General features: G+C 39.2%; 9 protein-coding genes across 10 annotated transcripts in view; 3 read left to right on the top strand and 6 right to left on the bottom strand.

Moving 5' to 3' along the window:
• Positions 1-433: 433 nt before the first annotated feature.
• Positions 434-5,568, bottom strand: LOC137731149 (uncharacterized). 2 transcript variants are annotated; one of them, XM_068470254.1, is made up of 16 exons: positions 5,459-5,568; positions 5,106-5,347; positions 4,502-4,968; positions 4,291-4,368; positions 4,024-4,079; positions 3,793-3,912; positions 3,626-3,696; positions 3,064-3,157; positions 2,723-2,926; positions 2,201-2,452; positions 1,756-1,864; positions 1,584-1,651; positions 1,218-1,287; positions 1,062-1,136; positions 876-958; positions 434-771 (listed from the first exon to the last, which is right to left on the bottom strand). In XM_068470254.1, exons 3-16 carry the CDS (start codon positions 4,835-4,837, stop codon positions 696-698), a joined length of 1,692 nt encoding a protein of 563 aa, XP_068326355.1. In that variant the 5' UTR covers positions 4,838-4,968; positions 5,106-5,347; positions 5,459-5,568; the 3' UTR covers positions 434-695. The 2 variants fall into 2 exon arrangements, with proteins under 2 accessions (XP_068326355.1, XP_068326354.1); XM_068470253.1 differs by having other exon boundaries at positions 876-967; positions 5,459-5,567.
• Positions 5,569-6,217: 649 nt separating this feature from the next.
• LOC137731858 (uncharacterized) lies at positions 6,218-7,833 on the bottom strand. The gene is made up of 4 exons (XM_068471101.1): positions 7,540-7,833; positions 6,918-7,007; positions 6,740-6,836; positions 6,218-6,484 (listed from the first exon to the last, which is right to left on the bottom strand). Exons 1-4 carry the CDS (start codon positions 7,784-7,786, stop codon positions 6,343-6,345), a joined length of 576 nt encoding a protein of 191 aa, XP_068327202.1. The 5' UTR covers positions 7,787-7,833; the 3' UTR covers positions 6,218-6,342.
• A 585-nt stretch (positions 7,834-8,418) lies between these two features.
• Positions 8,419-10,450, bottom strand: LOC137732300 (UDP-glycosyltransferase 708G1-like). Its single transcript, XM_068471607.1, has 3 exons — positions 10,341-10,450; positions 10,118-10,240; positions 8,419-9,995 (listed from the first exon to the last, which is right to left on the bottom strand). The coding sequence occupies exon 3, from the start codon at positions 9,967-9,969 to the stop codon at positions 8,542-8,544; it is 1,428 nt and encodes a 475-aa protein (XP_068327708.1). The 5' UTR covers positions 9,970-9,995; positions 10,118-10,240; positions 10,341-10,450; the 3' UTR covers positions 8,419-8,541.
• A 2,378-nt stretch (positions 10,451-12,828) lies between these two features.
• On the bottom strand, positions 12,829-13,980 carry LOC137731328 (UDP-glycosyltransferase 708G1-like). Its single transcript, XM_068470432.1, has 4 exons — positions 13,973-13,980; positions 13,295-13,875; positions 13,080-13,188; positions 12,829-12,970 (listed from the first exon to the last, which is right to left on the bottom strand). The coding sequence occupies exons 1-4, from the start codon at positions 13,978-13,980 to the stop codon at positions 12,829-12,831; spliced, it is 840 nt and encodes a 279-aa protein (XP_068326533.1).
• A 943-nt stretch (positions 13,981-14,923) lies between these two features.
• LOC137732198 (uncharacterized) lies at positions 14,924-17,683 on the bottom strand. The gene is made up of 5 exons (XM_068471498.1): positions 17,337-17,683; positions 16,992-17,124; positions 16,597-16,721; positions 16,300-16,446; positions 14,924-15,255 (listed from the first exon to the last, which is right to left on the bottom strand). Exons 1-5 carry the CDS (start codon positions 17,523-17,525, stop codon positions 15,121-15,123), a joined length of 729 nt encoding a protein of 242 aa, XP_068327599.1. The 5' UTR covers positions 17,526-17,683; the 3' UTR covers positions 14,924-15,120.
• A 2,198-nt stretch (positions 17,684-19,881) lies between these two features.
• On the top strand, positions 19,882-20,667 carry LOC137731326 (nodulin-related protein 1-like). Its single transcript, XM_068470429.1, has one exon. It carries the CDS (start codon positions 19,882-19,884, stop codon positions 20,665-20,667), a length of 786 nt encoding a protein of 261 aa, XP_068326530.1.
• Positions 20,668-21,020: 353 nt separating this feature from the next.
• LOC137732558 (uncharacterized protein At5g39570-like) lies at positions 21,021-23,648 on the top strand. Its single transcript, XM_068471875.1, has one exon. It carries the CDS (start codon positions 21,473-21,475, stop codon positions 23,267-23,269), a length of 1,797 nt encoding a protein of 598 aa, XP_068327976.1. The 5' UTR covers positions 21,021-21,472; the 3' UTR covers positions 23,270-23,648.
• A 648-nt stretch (positions 23,649-24,296) lies between these two features.
• LOC137730571 (uncharacterized) lies at positions 24,297-26,514 on the top strand. Its single transcript, XM_068469554.1, has 2 exons — positions 24,297-24,616; positions 25,413-26,514. The coding sequence occupies exon 2, from the start codon at positions 25,414-25,416 to the stop codon at positions 26,200-26,202; it is 789 nt and encodes a 262-aa protein (XP_068325655.1). The 5' UTR covers positions 24,297-24,616; position 25,413; the 3' UTR covers positions 26,203-26,514.
• Positions 26,515-26,636: 122 nt separating this feature from the next.
• Positions 26,637-27,005, bottom strand: part of LOC137730572 (remorin 1.4-like) — a 5,193-nt gene continuing 4,824 nt past the window's right edge. The window contains exons 5-6 of the mRNA XM_068469555.1: positions 26,978-27,005; positions 26,637-26,902 (exon numbers count right to left, since the gene is read on the bottom strand). The exon at positions 26,978-27,005 is cut by the window's right edge and continues 54 nt beyond it. Coding sequence (XP_068325656.1) covers positions 26,708-26,902; positions 26,978-27,005 — 223 coding nt within the window. The 3' untranslated portion in view covers positions 26,637-26,707. The remainder of the gene's footprint in view (positions 26,903-26,977) is intronic.

Below are 27,005 nucleotides of genomic sequence, written 5' to 3'. Positions count from 1 at the left end.
GTAATTTTAACCGTTTGGATTCAATAAAAAGAGAACTTTTTTTTTAGCCAAAATAGTTTATGCGATTGGATCTTAAAATTTGAAAGCGATAGAATTGGTTTGTGAAATGGTCCACCGTCTCTCATTTTAGTCATTTCGTGATAACTCACCGTTAAATAAGAATGAAATGACAAAAATAGCCTGCTTTTTGTCAAATCATTTTCGCCCATTGTTTATTAAATTGAGGGTATTTTTATCATTTTGGTCTTTATTTAACAATTTTTTCACGAAAATGACCAAAATGATTGACAGTTGACAAACTCAATGAATATTTTTATCAACTTCAAATCAAATCTTAAAGATCAAAGTAAGGAGTTATACTAATCTCGTGGAACATTTTAACTAAAATGCTAAAGGAGAATCAATAGACGAAAACAAAAACTGCATAAAGAAATCTCAAACCAACTTTACATTTTATTGATAATTCATCCAAGACAAGACAAAAAAGAATATTATTATCAATTTCCATCTCTAGGTTCAAACAACATTTGCTTCATAAACAACTTTCCCAAAAAACAAAGGATATCTTTTTCTTCACAGGAAACCGGCAAATTCAACTCCCATCTACCTATAAGATACAAGAAAATAAATTTGAATCAAGAAATCACATGCCATGGACCTCCTTCATTGCCTCATGGAACCCTGTATTCGCAATGCTACGGTCGATGATACACATACTTGGTTCTCGGGTCCACGATAAGACCCTTCCCACCGTTCACTTCCAAATCGTGCCTGCATTGATCACAGGCCCGAAAATCATTAGAATCAAACGTCTGTTTACCTTCCAATGTAATCATTGCATGCTAGGATGGAGAAAAGGAACAAAGAAACTCAACTGGAACACAAAGTCAGGGATGGTCAACTGCTCACGAGGAACATATCGAAAGAGCTGCAGTAATCTATCTACATATACCACTTTCTTCCAGACCTAGAAACATAAGTTAGAATAACATTCACTTACAGCAGGCTTTTGAAGTGATGGAAGTGTTGATAACAAGAATCGCAAACAAACTTAGACATACCACATTGTCCACGAACAGTTGCAGGGCAAATATTGCAGCCTTCAGCCCAAATGTCGGGTGAAGGACGTATATTGCCTATGTAAAAAAGATAAAGATTAGAGACATGATTAACGGACATAGTTCCTAATGCATATGGACAAACGCAGTGATACCTACATGCAGATTACGTTGGTGTTTACGACCAAGTATCTGTTGTACCCTTTTCATCCACCCCAAGTCTGGCTGGCTGCAAAACATGCACGAAAGGATACTCAATCAGTTGCAGAGACATGCTATCAATATACGCTATTAGTTTACTGATCATCACTTGTGTTCATAATTAGAAATTAAAATTCCACCGAAGAAGTTACTTCAATCTACATTAGTTCGCAGTCGTTGTGAGTGTTCGAAAATTCTTTTCTCATTTTTCACAGAAACTGAACTGTCACCTGGAGTGTGAGTATAGAATGACATGAAAAACCTTATGACCCTAGAATTGTTTGAAGTTTTGCATTTTCTGAAACTCAACTATGAACAACTTACAGCTGTAAAGATGCTGCAGAGTGGAAGTATACAATAGTATAAGGCTTTTGTATTAAGGGTTCAAACTCCTGCAAACCAATAAACAAGATTAGCTATACTAGTGGCCAACAACATAACTATACAATAACTCTACAACATATGCAGATTAATCCCAAATTTAATGCTGTATTACCTTAACAACATAGTGTACAAATCGTTCTAGATCAAGACATCGCAAAAGAAAATGTGCCCCCACAACCACCATTACAGGACGACCCTCGCTGTCAACCCCACCTCGGTAACTGAAATAGACAGAAAAATAGACATTAGTTTAAATGAATACATCTTATACAACCATTTAGATGCAACCATTTTTAGATTCATAATATTCCTAGGTTCAGCCACCATTAGGTAGCAACATATCAACATTTGCATTGTTTTTAACAACTTAAAAGCTTCTCCTTTTTTTTTCTGTGTACAAGATATGAGCTAACGGAAGTGCTACTGCTACCAATAGCAAAGAGTAAATTAGAATGAAAAGCACTTTACATATTAGCAGCTGTCCAACTGTGAAAATCTACAAGCTTAAGACTCCACAACTGCCACTGAGTTAATGATGAAAGAGTTATAAATCTTACACAATTTTCATTTCTGCAATTTCTGAAAGATTAAGAGAATTTGCTTTAGCAAGGTATCTTGAATGAAGCGAGTATTCTTCTGCAGCAGACAATGGAGGTCCACCAAGCTCGCCAAACCCAAGCATTTTAGCACAATTCCATCCACTTTGTGCTTGAGCAGTTTTTTCCCATTGTTCCTTGCGTCTCTGATCTGGATCTTTTATTAAGGACATGAAGGCAGGATCCAAATATGAATCCAAATATGATGAGTTCCTATATAACAAATTCAGCAAGTTAGTCAAGGATTTTAACCAAAAGAGCTAATGATAATGGTATATCAAAAGGAACAACAAGCTTGATAACCACAATAACAGAGAACGTAAGTGCACAGACATCTATGAAGTATGAAAATTGACTTATGAAACATGGAATTCTTCAGCAGCTTTCTCCGGCAAGAATTTTCTAGGCATCTCTTGATTAGTCAAAGCTGCCCTAAGTTTTTCTATGATATGCTAAAAAATTCTAATCGAGTCATTGACTGACCTTTGTACCAAGCCAACATCACTCACAGGAAGCTCAACTGGAGCCTGGGGAGGCTTTGGAATATTCTTCTTGGGTAAAGGCTTTATTCTGATTTTACGCTCATCTATAATTGTCTCGCCATTTTCATCACCTACATCTGCAGGAAGCTTCGACAAGGCAATCTCCTCTTCAAGTTTATCTCGGGGAAAGTAAAGCGGAAGTAATCTAGGTTGGGAAAAAAAAGTGAAGGGGAATGATTTCTCAACATTTTGTAACAGTAAAACCAAAAATGGAGTTTATAAGTCACATATATCATGATGAAGCAGCTTGTGCTCCATAAATAAATAACTATTTTTATTAACCTTTTGTATATCTCTGTATCCAGTGATGTGGTAGTACAAAAAACAACAGCTGCGATTTTATCTTTTTGCTTTTCCAGAAAACGTCGTACAGTCCCTGAAAAAAACAGAAAATAGATAAGTTGGAGAGTAAAGAATAAGAGAAATAATCGAATATTCAGTGAACTTTATCCTGCAGCAACTAAAACATTGATGTATTTACATGACTAAAATTTGAGTAATCTGGCACTCATACTAATAGATAAGCAAGTTATATGTATCATTGAATGCCAAAGACATGCACATATTTTAAAGATTGTACCATAATCTAACTCATCATACGAGACTACATCTGCAAGAGATAACAGGAGCCATCCTCACTTTTATTTTGAATATTGGTTGATTGTTATCCTTTCCTTACCATGCGATATTAATGTTATGATTTTGTATATAATCCAACAAAAGCTAGTATCAGGCCTTTCTATTTCCCATGGATGCACAGATATGCTCAATGTACTTCACGTGCTTCACATAATACATCATTGCAAAGAAACTAAATTCTGAAACATGTAAGAAAGTAACTCACTTATAGCAACATGGGCAGCTGGCTCACGAGGGTAGTTCTTAGCTTCTGTATATATACAGCCCATTGCAATGCTACAATACATTGGCCAAACAAAATAAGCTTCACACTTTACAAAGAACAAAACAAAAGGGAAGAACAATCAATAGCACAAATCATCTGCCAAACACCTTTGCAGCCCATTTTCAATGAGAAGTTCAAGGCAAGAACGATAACAATGGCTCAGAGCATTTTCTGCAGCAGTATGGTATTTCACTGCATACTTGGGACCGACAGTATGGATAACCCTCCTGGAAAAATGTACAAGGAAAGAAACATCATTCGTTTAGTCAAAATACATACATGAAAGAGTACTTGTGCACAATGAACTCTCTAAATGAAAACTTTACTGCTGTACCCACCTAGCTGGAAGGTCATACGCTTTAGTAACCTTTGCCATCCCTGTTCTACATCCACCCTGCCAACAAACAAAGGTATATCAAATCAGTTGACTCTTAATAAAAACTAATTCTGACAGCACACCACAGGAGGCTTTAAAAAGCCAACGACATTGAAAATTCCATGTCGTATCCCATTCAAAATCTTCGATTTTACCCATAAATCTGTATTTACATTGCATTTCAAGTTTCAAGAACTGACGAAGAATGTCTGAAGACAAGAGTGCATACCAGTGCTGCACATTCTTCTGCAAGACCAGGTCCAGCCGCAGCATGCAAACCAGGACTACAATGTGCTTCATCCATGTTCTGTAAATCGTCCAATCGAAAAGCATGTCAGACTAGTACAATCTATTAGACACTTGTTTCTTTTACCAATGTCACCAGGTTTATATATCACGAAATCTCTTTCAAAGATTCATCATCATAACCTAGTACTCACCTCATTTGTAGAATTCACTACCGCATCAACTTCAAGATTCCATGGGTTCCCTCTCCATAGATATATCTTTGAATTAATTTCATGGTCAACTGGAAATCTTGAGACTATCCCATTGCTACTGCTCTCTCCCCCAGATTGGGAAGTTAAAGGATCAGGAAAAAACGAATTTGAAAACGAATTTGAAAACGAAGGATCTTCATTGTCATATTCCAAGGAAGAACGATGCTCTGAATTGCTCCACCGTGGAACTTGATCCAAAGTGACAACACAATCCCCGCTATCAGTCGGAGATCCGCCCCTGGTTGCAGTTGTGGCTGTAGCCACAGTCCGGTACATTTTTGTGACTCCGAATTGCAGTCCCAATCCCGAAGCGAGAATCACTAGTAACACCAGAAATTTCAAAATTCAAGCTTTCAACTCCCACATGAATTCTACAATGCTAACCAAACTAATCGCGCAGAATTTCCCTGAAAACGAAAGAAAGAAGCTATTTAACAATCAAATTTATCACATTTATATACAAATAAGATCATGATTTTCAACAAAGTTACACAAGTTAGCTAAAACAAATTTGAAGTTTTACACAACCAAATAAACCCTTTACCTATTTTACCAGTTACAATTCCGCGCGCAATTTCAACCTAAAAATCACTTTTTCTTCTTCCTCCCCTCTTTTTGCTGAGAAGCCCCAATTCCAATTCAAATTCTAATAGAGCAAACTTTCAAAGCACCAAACAGCTGAATTTCTTAGAAATCCCGTTTGGCAGCTGAGAAACCGCAAGAAAATGAAACGAATTCAATTGTCCATTACATAGAACCAACGGAAACTGTACATATAACCCTAGCCTGGAATTTTCCGAGAAACAATTGAAATTGAAGATGAAAATCAAATAAATGAAATTAAAAAAAAATTGAAGAAATTGTAAAATCCGTGGAGAAGAGAGAGGGGAAGAGCACCTGTGTGACAGAGAGAGAGAGAGAGAGAGAGAGAGACAGCTATGATTGCTGGGTCGCTGAGCTTGCAATCCCCATGGGATTTTGGCCAAGATTAGGATATACACACGAATAATGTAAAACTAAATTATTAGTTTTTTATATAATTTTTTTACTGGACTTTTAATTTTTTTTATTTGGTTTTCTTGTCTTTTGTCTTTGATTACCTAGGAGATCTATGTATGCCGAAAACATAAATTGCGTTGGATATCATTTTACTATTATTATAAAAGTGAATAAGAGCGTTATTGAGTTTCGGTTGTAGAGTATATTACATATCTACATATTATGAATTAAGTAAAATAATAATGATACATGAACGCATTTTAAGTTCATCGAAAATTTTCTCAACAACCATCTTTTTCCTACAATTCTTTGTGAAACCATGCATTTTAATGTTTTGAGAAAATAATAGGCACATGAACGTGTTTTCAGTAACATAAATTACCCTTTTGTCACAAATCTTCTTCATACAATTATGAAGCAAAAGTAGAAAAATCCGCATCACTATCACTATGAAATGAAATCATAAATTCAAATGTTTGGAACTTTGTAATTTAAGATTGTAAAAGCCTTTACCTACTTTTTAAAGTTCATTATTTTACTTTATTTTACGTCTTTGTAATATGAAGTATGTCATAAATCATGCAAACACCTGCATAATCCTTTTACATACTAGTGTCTCAGCACGCGCTTAAGTGCATAAATATCATAATTGTATGCTCGTAATAGTCATGGTCGTGTACTCTTATTGCAAATTTATTCATCTCTTCACACGAGAAGATCCTACGAGTTTCTTGGAAATTAGGGTTTACAGAAAGCAGAGAGCTTGCACAAGTTAGTAAAAATCAATCCTTGACACCAGCCTTCTCCTTCAACATTGCGATGAACTTGTCTTTCTCGTCAGGTGTCATTCCCTCCGCTGAGCAATCTCCAACTCCCCACTCCGCTCCGCGTATGCAGTACTTGTCTTGAATTTCCTTACTATTCCTGCACATTTTCAATTTCGATTCACATAACACTTCACAAAGTAACATACGACACGCGAAACATCTGTATTTTGTTTCGACGTTGGAATTGTTGCTCATTCCTTAACAACACGATTGTTTGACGTAAATGATATCGAAACCTCGGTCACTCCTTTGAAGCTTCCAGGCCCGTGCTACTGTATATTTAGGGTTTATGTGTAGCAGTAGCACAAGCCTAGAACTTTGGCGGTTGATCTTATGCGAAGAAGTGACTTACTTTTCTTTGTTGAGCTTGGATTTTTCTAGTAGCTCCTTGAGTATTTGAGTTGATCTGAATCTTGCATCATTTTCTGCATACTTTTTCTGGTTTTCTTCTGCAACAACATTTGGTCACATATTTGAGTAAGCTTGATGAATGTAATTCTCAGTGGACCGGGAGAGGGTGAAAGTTGAACCATTGAAGCGTTTGAGGAAGTCGATTTGAGGCAACTCAGGACCCGGAACTGATTCTATTCCGGTCGATCCTGATAGAAATCCAGCTTCAGCTGCAAACAAGGTACATAAATTTAATTTTTCGATCTTCTCAGCTTCCCTAATTTGAAAACTATGCTAGAGGACTAATACCTTATCAATCATAGCAATTATTCATAAACAATAGTTACAATACCATGATCTGCATTCTGTTCCCTTGGTTCGAAAACAATGGTTAGCCGTCCTCCAATTTAAGGGCAAGTTGCATGGTTGACCGAACGGCCAGACCTACTGTTTGGCTACTTACATGTAAGATGTCATTCATTCTTTTATGTCAATCAGAATTCGAGACATACCAAAACATTTCGTTAAAACTAGAAAAGTAAAAGTTGCTTCGAACATGTCAAATTCTAATTTGTCTACAAACATGCAACTCCAAGAGGCCAAATAGTTTCCTTTTTAAAATCCAGGGACGAAAATGCAACTAGGGTTTCAGGTTGAGGAGGATTGTTACAATTAAGCCTTTTCACATTTGTTATATGTCACTGATATCTCAACGGGAACAAATAAAGAAGAAATAATATTTGGGTCCTTTGAACTACGTACCTGGATTTGAGCAGAGGAGAATGGCAGCTGAAGCAGCCAAAGAAACGGAGCCTTGGAGAAGAACGCGGCGGCGAGACGTCGGAGCCGGAGAAGAAGAACTAGAACAAACTACGACGGTGGTAGGTCTTTTACAGCTCTTTACTTGGACTCTGCTATGCAGGTTACCAGGTTTTTCCCAGACATTTAAATTGGTGCTTGAAATATTAAAGGAAGAGTGGGAGAGAGCTGAAGATGAAGAGGAAGCCATGGTTTTGTTTGGTCCCCAAGCCGAATAAGAGATAACAAGTGGAGGTATATTAACTTATATTTACGGCTTATATCGACCACAGAAGCATACAACTACTTTTGAACGTTTTTTCACAAAACGGCAGTGTATTTGTACTCGTCAATATGTCGTTTGAGGTGACAAAACAAAAACGACGTGTTTTTATTTGCTCTGTTGTTTGCCATAAACACGGGTCGGTACGTTAAGTGTTATAATACAAGTAATTGAATTTTTTTTAAGCATCCAACTACTTGTACTATAATACTTTTTGTATTAACCGTATTCCCAACACACTAAAAAGTTTCTTATCGATTAGGCTTTTGAAGTCTTTTGATGGAGGCAATAGTAGAAGACTTTGAGTAATGGAGTAAATGTTCTAAACTTTGAAAGTACGAACACATGTCATCCGTACAAGTCACTACAAATATGAGTATTTTTTCAATACAACTGTCACACTGTAACGTAATATGATTAATTTATCCACAGTATAGCACGTGTATATATTATTTACTGGACGATGCTTGTAGCTATCCCAAAGTCCACTTCGATGCCCGCTAAATTGTGATAATTAAATGACAATTAAGAAAATGAATGATTCTCGTGAAAATTCAGTATTGAGAACACGTAATTTTCTTATTGTATTGAGGACACATAATTTTCATAAGAAAATTGCTTTGCCTTTATTACTGAAACAGAAACCAGACTCAGAAAACAGAGAAAGCTTGCCAAGACATGCCTCATGCATGTTGCTTCTTCCAATTCTCAATTAGCTGCTTGAACATTTTGTCCCGGCCACCACCGGCTCCGGCGGCCCTCTTAGCCTCTCCTCCAACCCTTTCAGCTTCCACCCTCGGATCTTCACTCTCCATCAATTCTCTAATCTTATCAGCAATCATTTGCCCCTTCACCACAATCCGATCACCACCACCCCAACCCCAAGTTTTGTCCCAAATCCCAACCCCACTCCTCACAACCACCTCTGCATTCACCTTTTGATCCCCATTCAGCGGCCAAGCCAGAACCCTAACTCCGTTCCACGCCGCCTCCACCACCGAGTTCCACCCACAATGGCTCACAAACCCACCCACCGCCTTGTGCCCCAAGATTTCTCCTTGCTCCACCCACCTTCTCACTACAACCCCCCTCCCCTTCACTTTAACTAAATTACCCTCATCTTCCTCCTCTTCCCTGTCAACCAGCTTCTCCTTCACCACCCACAAAAACCTAACCCCACTTCTCACCAACCCTTCTCCCACCTCTCCGATTTGTTCTGTCGACAGAGCTGTCCTGCTTCCGAAGCTCACATACACCACCGACCCATCAGGCTGTTCATCCAGCCACCTCTTCAATCGATCGCCATCACCGACGTCTCCCTGCAGCTTCTCGAATTCACAGGGCACAAAAGGCCCAACAGAAAAAATTGGTGGCAACCTATCAGCCGTACTCACTTTCCCGCCATTAAGCGCGCCCAATGCCTCTGCTTCCAGCTCTTCAAACGAATTGATCAGAATCCCATTCAAATTTTTAAGCTTTGGACCGTCATCCAAGAACAAACTCGAAAAAAAACTGTTTGGATTCAGAAGCAATGGAGGAATCGACGATTTGGAAATTGGCGGACTGATGCCGGGGATTTCAAGAACACCATCGTCCGTGAGCTCTGTTAAAGAGGAAGCTAATTTGTGGTAAGATGCGAAGAGAGACAACATTCTGGCGGAGGTGGTGACAAGAACGTAGGCAGGGAGATGAAAAGGGAGGCTTTCGACGGCGAGGATGACCGGGGAGATTAAACTGATGTCGAAGATAATGGCGGAGGGAGGCGGACAGAGGGAAGAGAGCAGAGGAGTGAGGAGGTATGCAGAGCGGCGGATGGCTTCAAACCTGACGAAAAAAGGGTCAGTGGATTTGGCCGTTGAAGGGTCTAGAGGAAGGAGATGGAACTCGAGCTCACTGACTCGGTCGGGGAAGGCGGAGAGGAAGCGAGTGATGAGTGACGACTCGGCGAGTGAGACTGTGGGGTGGGTCGTGATGAGGGTGAGAGTCAGGGGACAATGGTTTTGGGAAAGCAGCAATGCGGCAAGTCGTAGAAAGGGAGTGAGATGGCCCATGCCGGCGCTGGGGAATAGAACGACATGAGTTTTGTGGAGGAAGTCGCCGGAGTCCGACATTGATGTTTGGAGTTGGAGTTTGGTCTCTGAGGAATTAAAAGAAGAAGAAGAGGCTAAATTATAACTGAATTAAATAAATTAAATTATAGCTAAAATCCCTAAATTAAAGAAAAATAACAAATTTAAAAGAAGAAGAAGAAGAAGTTACAGGCCGCAACAATGGCTGGCTGATAGTTAGGAGGAGTCTCAGGAGGAGTGGCAGTGCCTGGTGTGTCTGCTGCACTTCACACTATCAGGTTTTGAGAGAAGATTCAGACTCCAACCTCCATAGCTGTTTTCCGCACATCCCCAAATTTAAAAACCCAACAAGAACATCTAACAGATATATAATGAAATAATCTGAAACCTTCAGACAAGAGAAGGAAGTTTACCAGAGGGAGATCGCGACCTAGGAGGGAGAACGCGAGCTGGGAGACGAGGAAGATCAACGAGATCTGGGGATTGAAGGGACGCGAACATTTCAGATCTAAAGAGAGAATTAGTAGATAAATATTTCTTTTTATTTGTAAATAGAGACGATTCAGTAGGAATTCCAAATCGAAAATGTGATTCCGAAGCCTAAATTGAAAATTTTTAAGATAGGGAATTTGAAGATCAATTTCAAATTAAAATTTCGAAATGTTTTCGTTATTATTAGTTTGGATTTTCGATTTTGGGTTTTTAAGTTAAATTTTGAATTTTGAATTTTAAAACTTTTTTGGGTCATTGACTAAAATTTGGATTTTTCGTCTAAAATTTTGTTTCCCAATTGTATATCAATTTAAATTTAGACTTTTTACCCTATACTAATTTGGAATTTTATACCAATTCATTCATACTAAGTCAAATTAATATTTCCAAAGTTTCAAACTACTTAATTTCATACTTTTATTTCTAATATGGTCTATTATTAAACTACTTAAATTTAATATTCAACATGCATGCAACCAAAAAAAAAATATATATATATATATATATATTCGGTTGAGTTCAGGATTTCTGAATTATTGAATATATAATCCCAATTTTCGTATCGAAAAGTTCGGAATCGGTTTGGTATGAATCTCAAAAACTTCGGTATTATTGGTTTAGATTTTTTCAATATATGATTGAGATTTATTTCGTTTGGTTTGAGGTTTTCGCAAAAAAATTTCAGCCGTACTTGTAGGTGTAATAGAGAGGTCTTGGATTTGATTTTCGCCAAAGACAAATTTGAACTATTATTGATAGTCCATTGTGAGGCTAAACCCTTCCCCTACTCTTAATATAAATATTAGAGTAATAATATTCATACCATATTTTTGTACCACATTTTCATACCATCTTAGATGGCATTTGATGTGAACATCCACATCATTTGAATTAATTATATTTTTAAATTTAGTTCATTTTTAATAAACTAGCAATTAAGAAAAACTAGTTAATTAAATGATGATTGTGGTATAAGAGAAGTCTCTCTCATTCATTTCCTTGGGTTTTGCAAAATTTTCAAATGATGGGGTTGTCCGCATCAGATGCCACCTAAAATAGTATAGAAATGTGATATAAAAATATGATATAAATAATATTACTCTAAATATTATCGTTTGTTAAAAAAAAAAAATTGAAAATAAGGTAGAATGGTCATTTTGAAAAGTCATTTAATTGGTATTGGCAAAAGGCAGGTGTTTCAAAGCTAATTTTTGCTGAGAAATTCTTGACATTATTATGTGGTCTTCCTATCCTTCCGTTTTAATATAGTAGATGTTGTTATTGTAGAACAGTGGATGTCCACTTAAAGAATTAAATAATGAGCCATTGTCTGCTGAAGCTTGCTGCACACTATTCTCATTTTCTATATAAATACAAACGCCTCACAACACCAAAGTAGAGAGACTCACAGCAGAGAGAGAGGAAGGAAGAGGACGAAAGAAAGAGAGAGAGGAAGAAGAGAGGAGAAAATAGTGAGAGTTATCTTTGTAATCTTATTATTCCAAATTATAATGAAAGCATCACTGCTGCTCCGATGACGTACTCCAATCACATTGACTATAGAGGAACATCGTAAATTTTGTGTCTTGTTTCATTTATTCCACTGCACACACTGTCAATTTTACAACAGAAGTGAGATATTAGATTCACTCGGGAGCGGATGTAAGCAAGTTTTTCGCAAGCCCTACTTTTCCATTTAACTTCTGAGTCGAAGCATATAATTGACTATTGCTACCATCAAACCAAATATTGTAAAAAAATAACTCGTTTATGGGTTGTTCACGTATTATAATAAATGTTAAATATCGGTATTAATGGAAATATCGATATTTAAATTTGTGAAATGTCGAAGAATATATTGATATCGATTGTTTTCGATGAAAATTATGATAATTTGTTAAAAAACATGAAAATTTAAATGAAACTTTAGATAATGTAAAACACTGGTTTAAACAAAATATGAATGTTTTTCCGATATTTACCCATATGTCAAAAATATCGAGAAAATCTATTGATTTTAGTTGAAATTTAAGAATTTATTCGATATGAGGTAAAATTTATATATTTGTCTTTGCTTTTTTCCAATATTTCCACAAAAATATTAACCGTATTGAAAAAATCTCAAACACTGATTATGATATAAATGGACAACAAAGTAAAACATTGTGCATAATATCTTCCACACTATTTTTTCATCATTTTAGAGTCATATAAACTTGTACATGCTAAATGGTCACACACAAATTTGGCTACGCTTTTGTTTTTGTTTTTCGTTTTGGTCAAAGGTGTTAATTTTATTACCAACAAACGACTAAATACAGAGGGTCCAAAACAAGTGATACACAACGAAAACAAAAGAACCCAAAGTTACACAAGACAGAGCCCAAAACACTACTTGGAGCCCAAAAACTAAAACACCTTAGCCTTCTGCAGACGCCGCCACCGCTTACACAGAGCATCCTCATCAGCGCAAACCAACGCCCCCGGACCGCGGTCAAGCATCCACCTGCCAGAAACGAAGAAGATGGTGACTACGCTTTTGTTACCAAAACTAGAGAAAGACACAAAAACATAAAAAAGTTTGCCAACCGGCTGCAAGCCTGCAACATTTGGATTTCAACTCAAACCGGCCATACATGCATAAATTCAACTTCAGTCACTAAACCTCCTTCTTCCTCCACTCCTCAACGAGTCTCTTCAGCGTCTCCTCCCTTGCACCACCGGCTCCGGCAGCTTTCTTAGCTGCTTCTCCGATCCTCGCAGCTTTCACTCTCCATCAATTCATTAATCTTCACAGCAATCTCATCTCCGTTCACCAACTTCTTCTCACGGTCGCCACCCCAAGGCCATGATTTCTCCCAAATTCCGAGTCAACATATCTCAGCCACCTCCGCAACCACCTTATGGTCCCCGTTCTGCGGCCATGCAAGGACCCTAACGCCGTGCCACGCCGCCTCAACCACCGAGTTCCACCCGCTGTGGCTCAAAAACCCACCCACTGCTCTATGCCCCAAGATTTCCCCTTGCTCCACCCACATTCTCACCACCAGCCCCCTCCCCTCTATTCTTACCAAATTACCCTCTCCTCCTTCCTCTTCACTGTCAACCATCTTCTCCTTCACCACCCACAAGAACCTGAACCCGCTTTTCTCCAAGCCATCTCCCACCTCTCTGATCTGCTCACTTGACAGAGCTGTCTTGCTTCCGAAGGCCACATACACCACCGACCCATCAGGCTGTTCATCAAACCACTCCAACGGCTGCGGTTGCACTGGATTACCGCCGCATCGATCACCATCCCCATGTGTAGGCAGCTTCTCAAATTCGCAGGGTACGAAAGGCCCGACAGAGAAAACTGGAGGTGACCCACCGCTGATCGCCTCCAGCCCCTCTGCTTCCAGCGCTTCAAACGTGAAATCAGAACCCCATTTAGTGTCTGGAGATTCGGACCGTCCTCTATGAATATATTGGAAAAGAGGCTGTTGGGAACGCAGAGCAACGGAGGAATCGTTGATTTGCGTAATGGCGGATTAATGCCGGGGATTGGAAGAACATCGTCATCGTTGAGTTGGGCTATGGAGGAAGCAAATTTGTGAAAAGATGACAGGAGAGAGTACATTCTGGCGTTGGAGGCGATGATGGTCTAGGCAGGAAGATGGTAAGGGAGGGTTTGGATGACGGGGAGGACGGGGGAGAGTAAACTGATGTCGTAGATGACGGCGGAGGGAGGAGGAGAGAGAGTGGAAAGCAAAGGAGTTGGGAGGTGAGCGGAGCGGCGGATGACTTCAAACTGGATCCAAAACGGGTCAGTGGAATTCACGGTGGAAGGGTCTATGGGAAGTGGATGGAACTGGAGGTGAGTAACTCGGTCGTGGTAAGCTGAGAGGAAGCGGGAGATGAGAGCTGACTCGGCGAGGGAGACGGTGGGGAGGGCGGTGATGAGGGTGAGCCTCAGTGGGCGGTGGTTTTGGGCAAGCAATAAAGCGGCAAATCGTAGCATGGGTGTCAAGTGCCCCATCTGGGAGCTGGGTAAAAGAACGACATGAGTTTCGGTGGTTTGGAGAAGGCTGCCGGAGTCTGCTGGCATCTTGGTAGGGAGGCGGTGGCAATGGTAGTCGCTAAAACAGAGAGCTTTGAGTGTGGAGAGGCCACATTGTGAAGCTTGCGTTAAATCGTGACTGAAGTGAGAAAAACCATCGAGGTCAATTTTATGGGGTCAAAATTGTGAAACTAGCATTAAATTATACAGAGAGACTAAATTTTTGCAAAACCAAATTATTTGTCACCAATAGAATATAAGACCGAATTTTTAAACTAAATTTTATAAATCAAATGATATGATTGTTGATGATGATAGGAGGAGAAATAACCCTAATCAATTTTTCTTTGTTAAAAAAAAAAAAAAGAAAAAAAGAGAGGTAATTGATTGATTTAAATATTCCAGGAAGTTAATTTACCAAAAATAAATCATCAAGTCAAGTTTTCAACTGAGATAATAGTTCAGCAGGACAAACGACAGATTTTAGTAGGCCAACATGTGGCAGTAGTACTGAAATAGTGAAACCGAAATTGTCGATGGCCTGCAAGAAATCCTTTGGTTAAACAGCACGCAAAACTCCTATTTCCTCTTTGTTTCTGAGTGGCTATTTAAACATCACTCGTGCAGTTTGTTTCCACAAAAAAGAAAGCAAATCGAGAAAATCATCCTTCAATCATGGCCTTAGCAGCGTCGATCAAAAGTGGTCTAAATTCTTTAGAAGCTCGACCAAGCACCGTGTATCCTTCCTTGTCTTCCACGTCCACGTCCGCTCCGTGCCTTATTAGAAGGAGACAAACCTGCCATCGACACAAATGATTGGAGATCTCAGAAAAACGATGAATTATGCCTTCTGTTTGACAGAAGTAGAAGCTAATACAAACTTCTTCCCATGTCAACTTGGTATTAAATTGATGACTGAGAAGTGCACCATTAACACGTACCAATGGCAAAACTAATGAAAATAGCTTGAAAACGTTGAATCTTAATCAAAATGTCTAATACTTTATTGAACAAAAAGATAATAAAATATTATTCAAAACACAAATTATATATAACCTAAACCTAAACAACAATATGGTTCAAACCAAGAGGGAAACAATTCATGCAGGTCATAATAACTATTGCAACCTCTGCAGAATTTCTCATCATTTTCTCTACAGCATCAACACACTGACCATTGTTCTATCCTTCGCATTATCTTAACCCGAAAGCAGAAATCACTGAGCACAACAGTTAATTTATTTCCCGTTTACAACGGGCCTATTTGTCCAGCAATAACAAAAACAGAGATGTAAAAGAATGCCACGAAATTGGAAGAAGAAATTAAACACCACAGGCAACATGCATTATATATCGCACGCCATCAAGCTAGAGTGAACACGTTAAGCACTCATTCAACGGCCTCTAAAAAGCCAGGATCAAGGTCAGTGTTTAAAATCAATTGGAGAAACACCAAAGATCTTCAAGCCCTTCTTCACAACAGTTGCCATTAGGCAAAAGCGTTATATGATATGGAGCCGTCAAGCCTTTAAGATAGTAATTTAAGGAGCATATTACAGTCAAGTCCATATTAGTCAAACAAAGACAGAATGAAACACAGTAAATTGCAACCAAGCATGCATTTCCTAAGACTAATCTCTTTCTCAACCTTTATTTCATTGCTATAATCCGAATCAGAAATGCTCAATCCCAACTGGCGTATTAAAACGAGAGTGTATAGAGTAGACTCAAAAGGGGCAATAAAAGTGGCATTCATGATGTAATTCTTGACCAACCAAACAAATATCTCCAATGTGTTCGGCAAAAATAAGAATCTCTTTCTCAGAGTCACCCAAACATACCTCTTTGTTATCGCAAATCACCGCACCCATGAGAGGAGTCTGACCAGCTCTATCAATAGCATCAACCTCTGCCCCTTCCTCAATTAAAAGCTCACACAGTTGTGATTTTGCAGTGCTAGCTGCCCGGTGCAATGGGGTGCAACCAACCTGAGCACAATGCGTACCATATGATCACAATTTAGCAAATACAAATAAACTAAACACTCCATCAGCACACGGTGTTCATTAAACTGGATACATACTTAAATTAAAGGTTCCCCTTCCCCAGATAAAACACTATTATGCTAAGTTACAAACCTTGTCCTTCAGATTAACCTTTGCCCCATGGGAGATCAAACTCTGAGCAACCTCAAACCATCCCTTACTGGCAGCATAATGAAGGGCAGATCGACCACCATTGTTTTTTAAATTAACATCAGCTCCTGTTAAGAACTATAAAATCAGAAGATTGAAATAGCACAATCAGCCATGTTCAAGTAACCATCATTGTTTTTCAAACGATATTCTACTTTTAAACTCGATAATACTTTAAACCCAATTAAACAGCGAGGAGGGGGATTTGAAACTTGGGTGCATAGAGAAGCACATCCGCTCTAGCCAACATGACTACGCCCACCACATGTACTACATTGCCTAGTTAACGGTGATACAAACAACATGAAGCAGATAGCAATGAAATCTGACAAATTTACCTTTGCTTAGCAACAGCTCAACTATTTCCGAATTCCCAATGCTGGCCGCAGAATGAAGCGGCGCCCATCCGTCTTCATCCGTGCTGTTTATCACACTTGTTGATTCATCAGCATCAATCAGCAGCTTCACCACCTGAGTCCCCAAAACGCCACAAATTCATCAGCTTTGTAGCGAAGAGCATTCACAATTACAATTGAAGCTAAATGAGAACGAATTCAAAGTACTGATTTTCAATTGAAACAGAAACCAAATAGAAAGCAGAGGGCACCCTCAAATTTTCTCAAATTTTCCCACAGTTTCTCAGGAAACAAACAGGACATTGAGGAACGTGGAAGAAAACGGACCTCGGAGCGACCTGAAGAGACAGCAACGTGGAGGAGGGAGCGGGCGTCCTCGTTCCTGAGAGAGAAAGCTTCGGCGAGCTGTTTCATTGAGAGAGATTTGAACGCCGAAGAATCACCGGTTTCGGCGGCTCTGAAGAGATCTTCGGCTTTGAGTTTCTGCTCGGACGGCGTTGGATGATCGATCTCCATGTCCACGGCGAACTGTACGGAGCAAGATGGGAGTTAGGGCTTTGGGGATTTTACAGTCCTTCCCGGTTTATTTTCGTGCTGGACAAGTTGCGACTTGACGGTGATAGTGTGACGGTCGTTCCAGTCTGCGGTGGCATGGACATAGTGATGTACCAATTTGTCATATAAGTTAAACCGAACCAAAAACCAAATCAAACCGAATAGTAATTTCCGTATATTTTTTATTTCAACAAAAAATCGAACCGATTCAGTTCTAATTTAAATAAGATAAATAAAAACAAAAACAACGTATTAATAAAAAAATGTTATTATCAAGACTCCAAAATCTTATCGTGCACTTATAAATCAATTTTTATTCTAAATAAAAAAGTTTAAAATGCACAATGAGATTTTTAGAGTTTCAACATTATATAGATCACATTAGATTTATTTACGAAAAAAAATATTAGATCAATTCCATACGATATTGAACAAAAGTTTTGAGTTTGAATGTCTCACTTTTGTATCAAAATAGAAAAAACAACCAAAACTAAATGGATCACGAACTTAAGCTATATCTTTGAAATGGATATCTTGAACTCATATACGAAGTGCATGTAAGTAGGGTGCCCCAAAGGGGTGACCTGAGAACACAAAATGCGTAAGCGGTGCTTACAATGTTTGTAGCGGGCAACACCATTTGTGTTATCAGTATCACACCTTTGGGGTGACCATCTACTATATGAACGGGGATCAATTTGCAATGTTGAAGAAGAAGATCTAGCTATTTTTGTTATTTGCCAGGTTGCTGTTTAATTTATAAGGGTGAAGTGTGCAGAAATCAAGACCTTATGCGCCACACAATGTTGTCATTTTTTCGACATCAAGGGACGTTGTCGTATATGGATAGAAACACCATGCTTCTTCGCCCTAATAATTGAATGCAAACTAAGAATGACAACATTCAAATTAATCGCGGCCGTCGAACCTTAATCAAAAGTTGACAGATTTGTTAATTGATACAAGAAAATTGAAATGCTCTTTAATTTATTGTTTTTGGTCAAATTTGTCCAAAATGAAAATATCGTTTCGATAAAAAGACGACTCAAACTAACAAGCTTTATCGTTTTAGGAAGGTTGGTGGAGCAACGTATATCGTGTTTCGTCTTTGTTTTGCAATTTTACGTCTCGAATTAGTGACTTTTTCGTCATAAAATAATATGATTGTGCTAAAGCTTATCCTAAAAAATAAGAAAAACTAATGAAAAATGATTAAAATTTTTAAATTTTAACGATAAAATGAAAATAAATGATAAAGTGAATAGTATTATAATTGACTTTTTAATATAAAAATATAATTTTTTTGTTAAAATAAACAGTAATAGATGCTTTTCGTTAAAATTTATTAAAAAAATATCGTTCTCTTATCTTTAAAAAAAAATAATCATTGTTCTTTGGTCCGAACTCGAAGGCCCAGAAGACTATAAATGCCAAGCAGGAAGTAGGCTGGACGTGGCAGGCATTGACATATAAGCCAAAGAAGCCCAAGACATGTCAAACTCGAGCTCATTGCATACGTGGATCCTTCCCGTTCCTTTCAAGCGGAAGCTTGGCACTGGGCAGCAAGCCGGACCACGGTGTCCCACCACGTCATCCTACCACGTGTCAACGTGAGATAGGGTTTAGGAGGGGACCAAAATGTTGGAAAGAGATCCTCTTCAAATTTTTTTCTACAAAAATCCACAGATGAAGTGATTCAGGTCATTGAAATTTAATTAAACAGTTAAAAATCGAAATTCATTTTAAAAATTATAATAATTTTAACCGTTGAATCAAATTTCAAAAATTTAAATAATTTGATCCACGAGTTTTATTGGTAGAGATCCGCCCCAAAATTTTAATGCGAAACAGGATTAGGTGAAAGACGAATATGCCATAAAGATACCGAAATCTGAACGCGGTGAGTAGCAAGAGCCACCACCACAAGTATCCTGTGGCCGACGATAAATTTTTGTTTTGTCACAAGAACACGGACTGTATAACGTGTTTTTAATGATTTATTTTATTTTTAAGTTATTAATTTTTTAACACGTTTATTTCATCATTGACATAATAACATATAATATATTACCCGTATTTCGATCATAATAAAAATTTTCTCTTGCCGACAGATGTCCTTTTGCATTTCTGCTTTTAAAATGAAACGTGGATTCTATCATCACCAAGTGAAAGCACTACCGACAATCATAAATATATCCAATTATCCATCCATCTACCCATAAAGCAAGAGCAAGTCAGTTTAAATATCATCAGCTTCTACCCGTTTTAGCAAACCCTCCTCACAAGCAAAAGCACTTCTACCTTTCTTCACTCATTAATGGATCGGCTTTCAGCAGCTTTCTCTTCCGGAGGTTACGGGGACAAAGACCAGGAAGATCAATACGGTGGCGAGAGAAAATCCGCGACGGAGGGTCGCCACGGGTCTGGAGGTTACGGGGACAAAGACCAGGAAGATCAGTACGGTGGCGAGAGAAAATCCGCGACGGAGGGTCGCCACGGGTCTGGAGGTTACGGGGACAAAGACCAGGAAGATCAGTACGGTGGCGAGAGAAAATCCACGACGGAGGGTCGCCACGGGTCTGGAGGTTACGGGGACAAAGACCAGGAAGATCAGTACGGCGGCGAGAGAAAGTCCGCCACGGAGGGTCTCCACGGGAAGCCGGGACGTGCGGCACCGACGACGAGTGAGCTGATGTCGAGTGCGAAGATTGTGGCGGAAGCGGCCAAATCTTCAATGAACAAAGGGGGCGACGAAAATATCGACAGAGCTAGGGTTTCCGAGGCTGCTAGTAACATCTTAAGCGGTGCCGCACACTATGGCAAGCTGGACGAGAAAGAAGGACTTGGGAGTTATGTTGGTAAGGCCGAGGATATGCTCCGCAAGTACGGCAGCGGCGGTGACGGTGGAAGCGGCGGAGGAGGAAGTCACAACTCTTCTGAGTCTTATAAGTCTAGCGTGGGGAAGGAGAGAAAGGACGATGATGAGAACTATCCGGTGAGCGGAGAGCATGAGACTAGGAAAAAGGAGGATGAAGAGGAGGAGGGTGGATCAGGTGGGGTTGGGGGTTACCTTAAGGTGGCTCAGGGTTTCTTGAAGAAGTGATGATCGTCATAATTAATCACTAATTAAGTAACGTTAATTATGCTTATTCCTCCGGAACTTTCTCTTAATTTGGCTTAAGTTGTTTACTTAATTATGATGTTAGATAAAGTTTGTTTTTCTGCATTTGGTTTGGGGTGTGCTGTTTCGGACCCAGTCCTTATATGTATCTGTCCTTATATGTATCGGTGTATGTATTTCTTTCCCAAAAATGTAGTAACTGTGTTTGTGTGTAGATCAGTAGATGTATCTAAATCTTATGATCGGACAGAGTACATCGGTTACACGTTAAAATCCCTACAGGACACTAATCGTCTAATGAAACAATGCAAGTTATGTTACATGCTAGAATCTCTCCACGGCATCGCATGCTTAATCAAATAATGCAAGTTATGCAACCATTGTAATACACTGTAGCATTAGAAATTCTCATTCAATTTCTATCCGGCTCCGTGCAAGTATAACTTCTAATGCATAACATAAGTATAAATCTCAATGCGAGAGATCATACATGCTGATTTTCTGCTCTACCGAAGTTTCTCTCAAGAAATGAGTGGCCGACAGAGAAAATCCGTGTCCAACCAATATTTGGCTTTCTACAATCTATGATAATTGAAGAGTAAGAAAAAATTGAACCATCAATTAACACCACCCAAAATAGAAGTTGCTTATGAATAACCCGTTGAAAACGGGTACTTCACAAGGTCGAGAGAGACATGCGTATATATTCACCAACAAGCTACTCAATTTCTCATCTCTCTTACAGAAAAATTAACAAGGCACTGCTACATTTTCTTTGAATTAATCAATGGATCGGCGTCATGGTTCTGAAGATTACGAGGAGGAAGAAGGAGCTTCTAGTCAGCCCCGCCAGAGAAATATGACCAAATCTAAACCTGCTGGAGGAGGGCACGTAGACGAAGATGACCAAAGCCAACATCGCCAGAAAAAACCAGCTTACGACGGTTCGCGCGAAGAGTATGGCAACGAAGAAGATCGAGACCGATATGGTGAGAGAAAATCCAGCAAACCGAAATCATCAGTAGCTTACAGTTCGAGGGAAGATGAAGATGAATATGACGAGAGAAAACCCAACAAGCCGAAAGCCGCTGCGAAAGTAGCTTACGGTTCGACGGAAGATGAAGATGAATACAGCGAGAGAAAACCTAACAAGCCGAAAGTCGCTGCGAAAGCGACTTACAGTTCGAGGGAAGATGAAGATGAATACGGCGAGACAAAACTCAACAATCCGAAAGCCGCTGCGAAAACGACTTACGGTTCAACGGAAGATGAAGATGAATACGGCGAGCTAAAATCTAACAAGCCGAAAACCGTTGCGAAAACGGCGGTGACATACGGTTCAACGGAAGATGAAGATGAATACGGTGAGAGAAAACCCAACAAGCCGAAAGCCGCTGCAAAAGCGGGTTACGGTTCGACAGAAGATGAAGTTGGATACGGCGAGAGAAAACCCAACAAGCCGAAAGCCGTTGCGAAAGCGGCTTACGGTTCGAGGGAAGATGAAGACGAATACGGCGAGACAAAACCCAACAAGCCGAAAGCCGCTACAAAAACGGCTTACGGTTCAACGGAAGATGAAGATGAATACGGCGAGCGAAAATCCAACAAGCCGAAAGCCGTTGCGAAAGCGGCGGTGACTTACGGTTCGACGGAAGATGAAGATGAATACGGCGAGAGAAAACCCAACAAACCGAAAGCCGCTGCAAAAGTGGCTTACGGTTCGACGGAAGATGAAGTTGAATATGGCGAGAGAAAACCCAACAAGCCGAAAGCCACTGCGAAAGCGGCTTACGGTTCAAGTGAAGAGTATGGGGGCGAAGATGATCAGGATGAATATGGCCAAAGGAAACCTGGCAAACCAAAGGCCGCTGCGAAACAAGCTTATAGTTCTGAGGGTTATGGAGATGAAGATGATCAGGAACATCGCGAAAAAAAACCTAGCTCGGGTTCTGCTAGGAAAGCAGCCAAAGGCTCGAAACCTGAAAAGGATAGGGATGTGGAGGATGATCAATACCTCGAGAAAAAAGCCGTTGTTGCTAAACCATCAAAGTCAACTTATGGGGATGAAAAGGATGAGCAGAATGAACATCGTGAGCGGAAAGTGGGCACTGACGGGAAACATGTTGGTGGTGTGGGGGCGGAGAAAGCGAAAGCAGGAGGAGCGAAGGAGAAAGGTGAAAAGCCATCAATGGGGGATGTGATGTCGAGTGCGAAGATTGTGGCGGGCGCCAATAAAGGGGACAAGTTCGACAAAGCTGAGGTTTGCAAGGCTGCCAGTACCATTCTAGGTGCTGCCTCGGCGTACGGCGGTTTCGACGACAAAGAAGGCATCGGGAGTTACCTCAGCAAAGCAGAGGGTATGCTTCGCAAGTATGGTGGCAGTGGCCAAGAAGGTGACGGAGGTGGCCCCAAAACTTCTGTTTCTCATTCTTCAGCTTCTGAGGAGAAGAAGAAGAAAAGTAATGATTCAAATGAGAGCGGTGGGGGCACGAAGAAGCCCACTAAAAGGGATGACGGTGAAGAGGATGGTGGTGGTGGAGTTGGGGGCTATCTGAAGATGGCTCAGGGTTTCTGGAAGGGCTAATCTGATGATTATCATTAATCACTAATTTCGTGAAGTTAATTAAGCTCACTTCGAGAAACTTACATACACCGAGATACCACTAAAGTGACAATACAAGTCAATCATGCAGTGCATACTTATAACAAAGTCTAGTATGATTCGTTTGATGTATTGCCACGAACAATATTCTCGTTGCATGAAAGTTTTTTCGTTTTCTTGGGTTGATGATCAAAGTTTGTTTCTGACTTTCTGTATTCTATTTTGGGCTACTTTGGGCCCTCCTTTTGTTTTCCGGCTTGTTTTGGGTTAGAATGGACTTATGGTCCTGGGCCTACCTTCCTGCGTGTGGAGCCCTCTGCATTTCAATATGTATTTTTGTATTTCTTGCTAAATAAGTAAAGTGGTGTTTGCATAAATTAATTTTTGTAATTTGAAATACTTATCTTTATTGTGTAAATATATTAAATATGTCATAGATCTCATTTCTAAATTTGTTAAATAATCCAATTATTATCTTATTAATATTTTTTTTCTATAATATTAGAAGAGGCCAGAGTTAATCATTCCTCATAACAAATAAAAATCATTTGCTATATTGACAAACATGTTTATTTACTTGGAATTGTTACTATTTCTTACAATTTCTGAGTTAGGTAATACGTGCGTAATATAATATAATAAATTTTACATTGTAATTCGTAATAAGATATTTGTTTCCAAGGTAATGAGAACCAACTAATATTAAATTGATATTTGTTTCCGAGGGGAATGACTTAAAAGAAATTAAATTGATTAACGAGAACCAACTAATAATATATTTGTTTACTCGACAATACATAACTTCTTCGATTCAATAACTTCTCTCGTTCCAAGTCAGTAAAATCAATGTCCAATGCCTAATTGGTGTCTCTAAACATAATCTAATCAGATTTAGGTGATAGTTAGACACATCAAACCAACCCATCTATACTTATATCAGGTCTGCCCAACAAAACATTGATTTTTCTTGGGTACACAAACCAAATAGCATTTAATATTTTATTTTTTTGGTTTAAAAATAAAAATATTTAATCTTTTTTTCACTAAAAATAATTGATTTGTTATTCTCCTATTGGCTAACGGCCACTCTGTTTACGCTTTTGTTTTCCAACAAAAGAGGTAACCAGAATCCTTGTGACACGGGCTTCAACACCTGGCACCAACCCCCATTTTTAACACTGTTACATTCTCCACAGCATCTTTTCCTTTTTTTAACACGCGAGGCAGCTACGGCGATCGGAGATACAGAGGAACCGAGCTGCTCGCTCGTTCATCAGCTGCCGCTTTCTTTCCAAATCCCCTCGGAATTTCAGTCATTCTCGTTAAAAGGTGAGATTTTGACCTCCAAATCGTCCTTTTGTGTCTTAATTTTAATTTTATTTTATCATCAATTCGAATCTACGTAAAAATTTGCCGCGTTGAGGTGTTGAATTGCGATGATTGTTTGGTCTGTTGATTGTGAAAGCTGGTTAATTTCGCTTGTCAACGGTGTCACCGTTCAAATTCCTTGCGACCCAAATCATACTTTGCTTGACTGTTTGTTGGGTAGTTCTATCCTAGCGCTTTGGTTTCTCCATCAGAATTCAACTGTGACGTCTTAATTGGGTTTTTTTGGTAATTTTTGGTAAACTTATGCTGTATTTTGCAGAAATTAAGAATTATAATGTTAAGCTTAGAGAATGGTAGAGGATTTCATGTTCCCCAGTATATGAAAAGTGATTAAACAAATTATAAGGTGTCCAGTTGAACTGGTGTATTAAGGACTCTACTGTGAAAGGCTATTTTGAAAGAATTGCGATGTCTCGATTTGAACATATTTTTCGTCATTAAGGCATTTTGGTGTTGGATTGGTCTATTGTTTTGGGGATTCCAATGCATGCTTGCTATATGTTTGTTGAATAAATTACTTATTCACATTGCAAAAGGATAATGAAATTTGTGGAAATACAAACTAAATTTCTTTTATGTTGTCGTTTATCCTAGAATTTCTCTATAAACTAGCTTCTTGTTGACAGGACTTAAAGGATTTTGGAACATTCATGTTTCTTGGCTGAATGCTGTTGCATGTTCTTTAGGGTTTTAGCATTTAACCCCTTTGTTTGTATCGGCCTGATTTGTTTGTTAGGATGTGGGGTTTTGCTTCAAATGCCATCACAAGCATTGGACTAAAAAGAAGCTCATCAGAGCCAAGTCGGGTTTGCTTGGACTCCTCGGATGATGAAGTCTGCTCGAATTCAAGCCGAGAGGAAGGGTTAGAATGCCCTATATGCCTGGAATCTTTCAACATTGTCGAGAATGTGCCCCATGTCTTATGGTGCGGCCATACCCTATGCAGAAACTGTGTCCTGGGGCTTCAATGGGCCATTGTAAAGTTTTCCTCTCAAAAGTTTAAGATACCATTCTTCATTTCTTGCCCTTGGTGCTACCTGTTGTCTTTGCGGCTGATTTATAAGGGCAATCTAAAGTTTCCTCGCAAGAATTTCTTCCTTCTGTGGATGGTTGAGAGCTTTAATGGTGATAGGGTAAAATTTGTTCCTGCAATCAGTGGGGAAAACCAACAAATTGGTTCTCCAAGAGCAAGTTTCGCTATTGGAAATCAAGCTGGCAATGGTAACCTGAGGAGGAACCATTCTAGTTGTCCTTCACTATCAAGGTATAACCGTGATGATAGAGGTGGCCGTGTGGAGCGGCATCTATTCTCCCTGCACAAGTCTTTGGATTGCTTCATTCACATTACATCCAAGTTCCCATTAGTCATATTGTTTCTCGTGATTGCATTTTTTGCAATACCCGGCAGTGCTATAGTTTTGGCAATCTACTTGTTACTCACAGTGGTTTTTGCAATCCCATCGTTCTTGTTATTGTACTTTGCATACCCTATTTTGGAGAGGCTGGTAAAGGAGATAACCTCGTGACCCATCAACTTGAGTCTTTGCTATCCTCATCCTTCTCAGGTCTTGTGCGTATGACAGTGGAAGTTTCAAGAGTTTAGTGGGAAGTTTCTTGGGTAATTTGTAAGTTCCGACTTCTGTGTCTAAACGATTGTCACTAATGTAACTATCATTATTTGTTTGAAGTAGCTGATTTCCTTCTGCCCAAGCTTGAGTACTCTCAAGATTATTGCTCTCAAGTGATTTTAGATGAGGTATTGAAATATATCGTAGTGGATTACATACATGCTTATTTGAAATCCGGAGAAAATGAATATACGACTTTGAAGTGTAATTTACCATATGAAATGAGTGTCTATTAGTTAGTTTGTAATTGGGAAATTCCTTTGTGTTTTATTTATACGCTTTTTAAATATGGGGCAGCTAACCGTGCGGTGGAACTCCCATCTTATTGTGATTGACTCTCTGTGAAAATACAGTATCTTGATAGAAATATTTACACTCGAAAGTAGGTGAGTAATTGGTCTAATTAGAAGCAGAAGCATGTTTTAGGAGCTTTCCCTGTTCTTCTCATTTCTTTTGCCTTTTGTTTCACCTTCAAGACACCATTTCTGTGCCTCTCCTCTGCCTGTGCCCTAGCTCCTTCTGCTATCTCTTTGATATATTCCATCTCTGCGGCGAACTTTCGTAGTGCTTTTTCTCTTTTTTCCGCTACTTCACTTTGCTGTCGTTCCATTAAGTGGATTATTAGTTCATGATCAGAATATTGATTGTATATGAAAGTAAAATGAAGCAAAACCTGTTTTTTATCGAGATGGTTTCTGCAT

The sequence above is a fragment of the Pyrus communis genome, chromosome 4, assembly GCF_963583255.1.
Source record: "Pyrus communis chromosome 4, drPyrComm1.1, whole genome shotgun sequence".
NCBI classification, from domain to species: Eukaryota; Viridiplantae; Streptophyta; class Magnoliopsida; order Rosales; family Rosaceae; genus Pyrus; species Pyrus communis.
The sequence above is the reverse complement of the archived record's forward strand: the minus strand, read 5'-3'. Positions and strand labels throughout refer to the sequence as shown.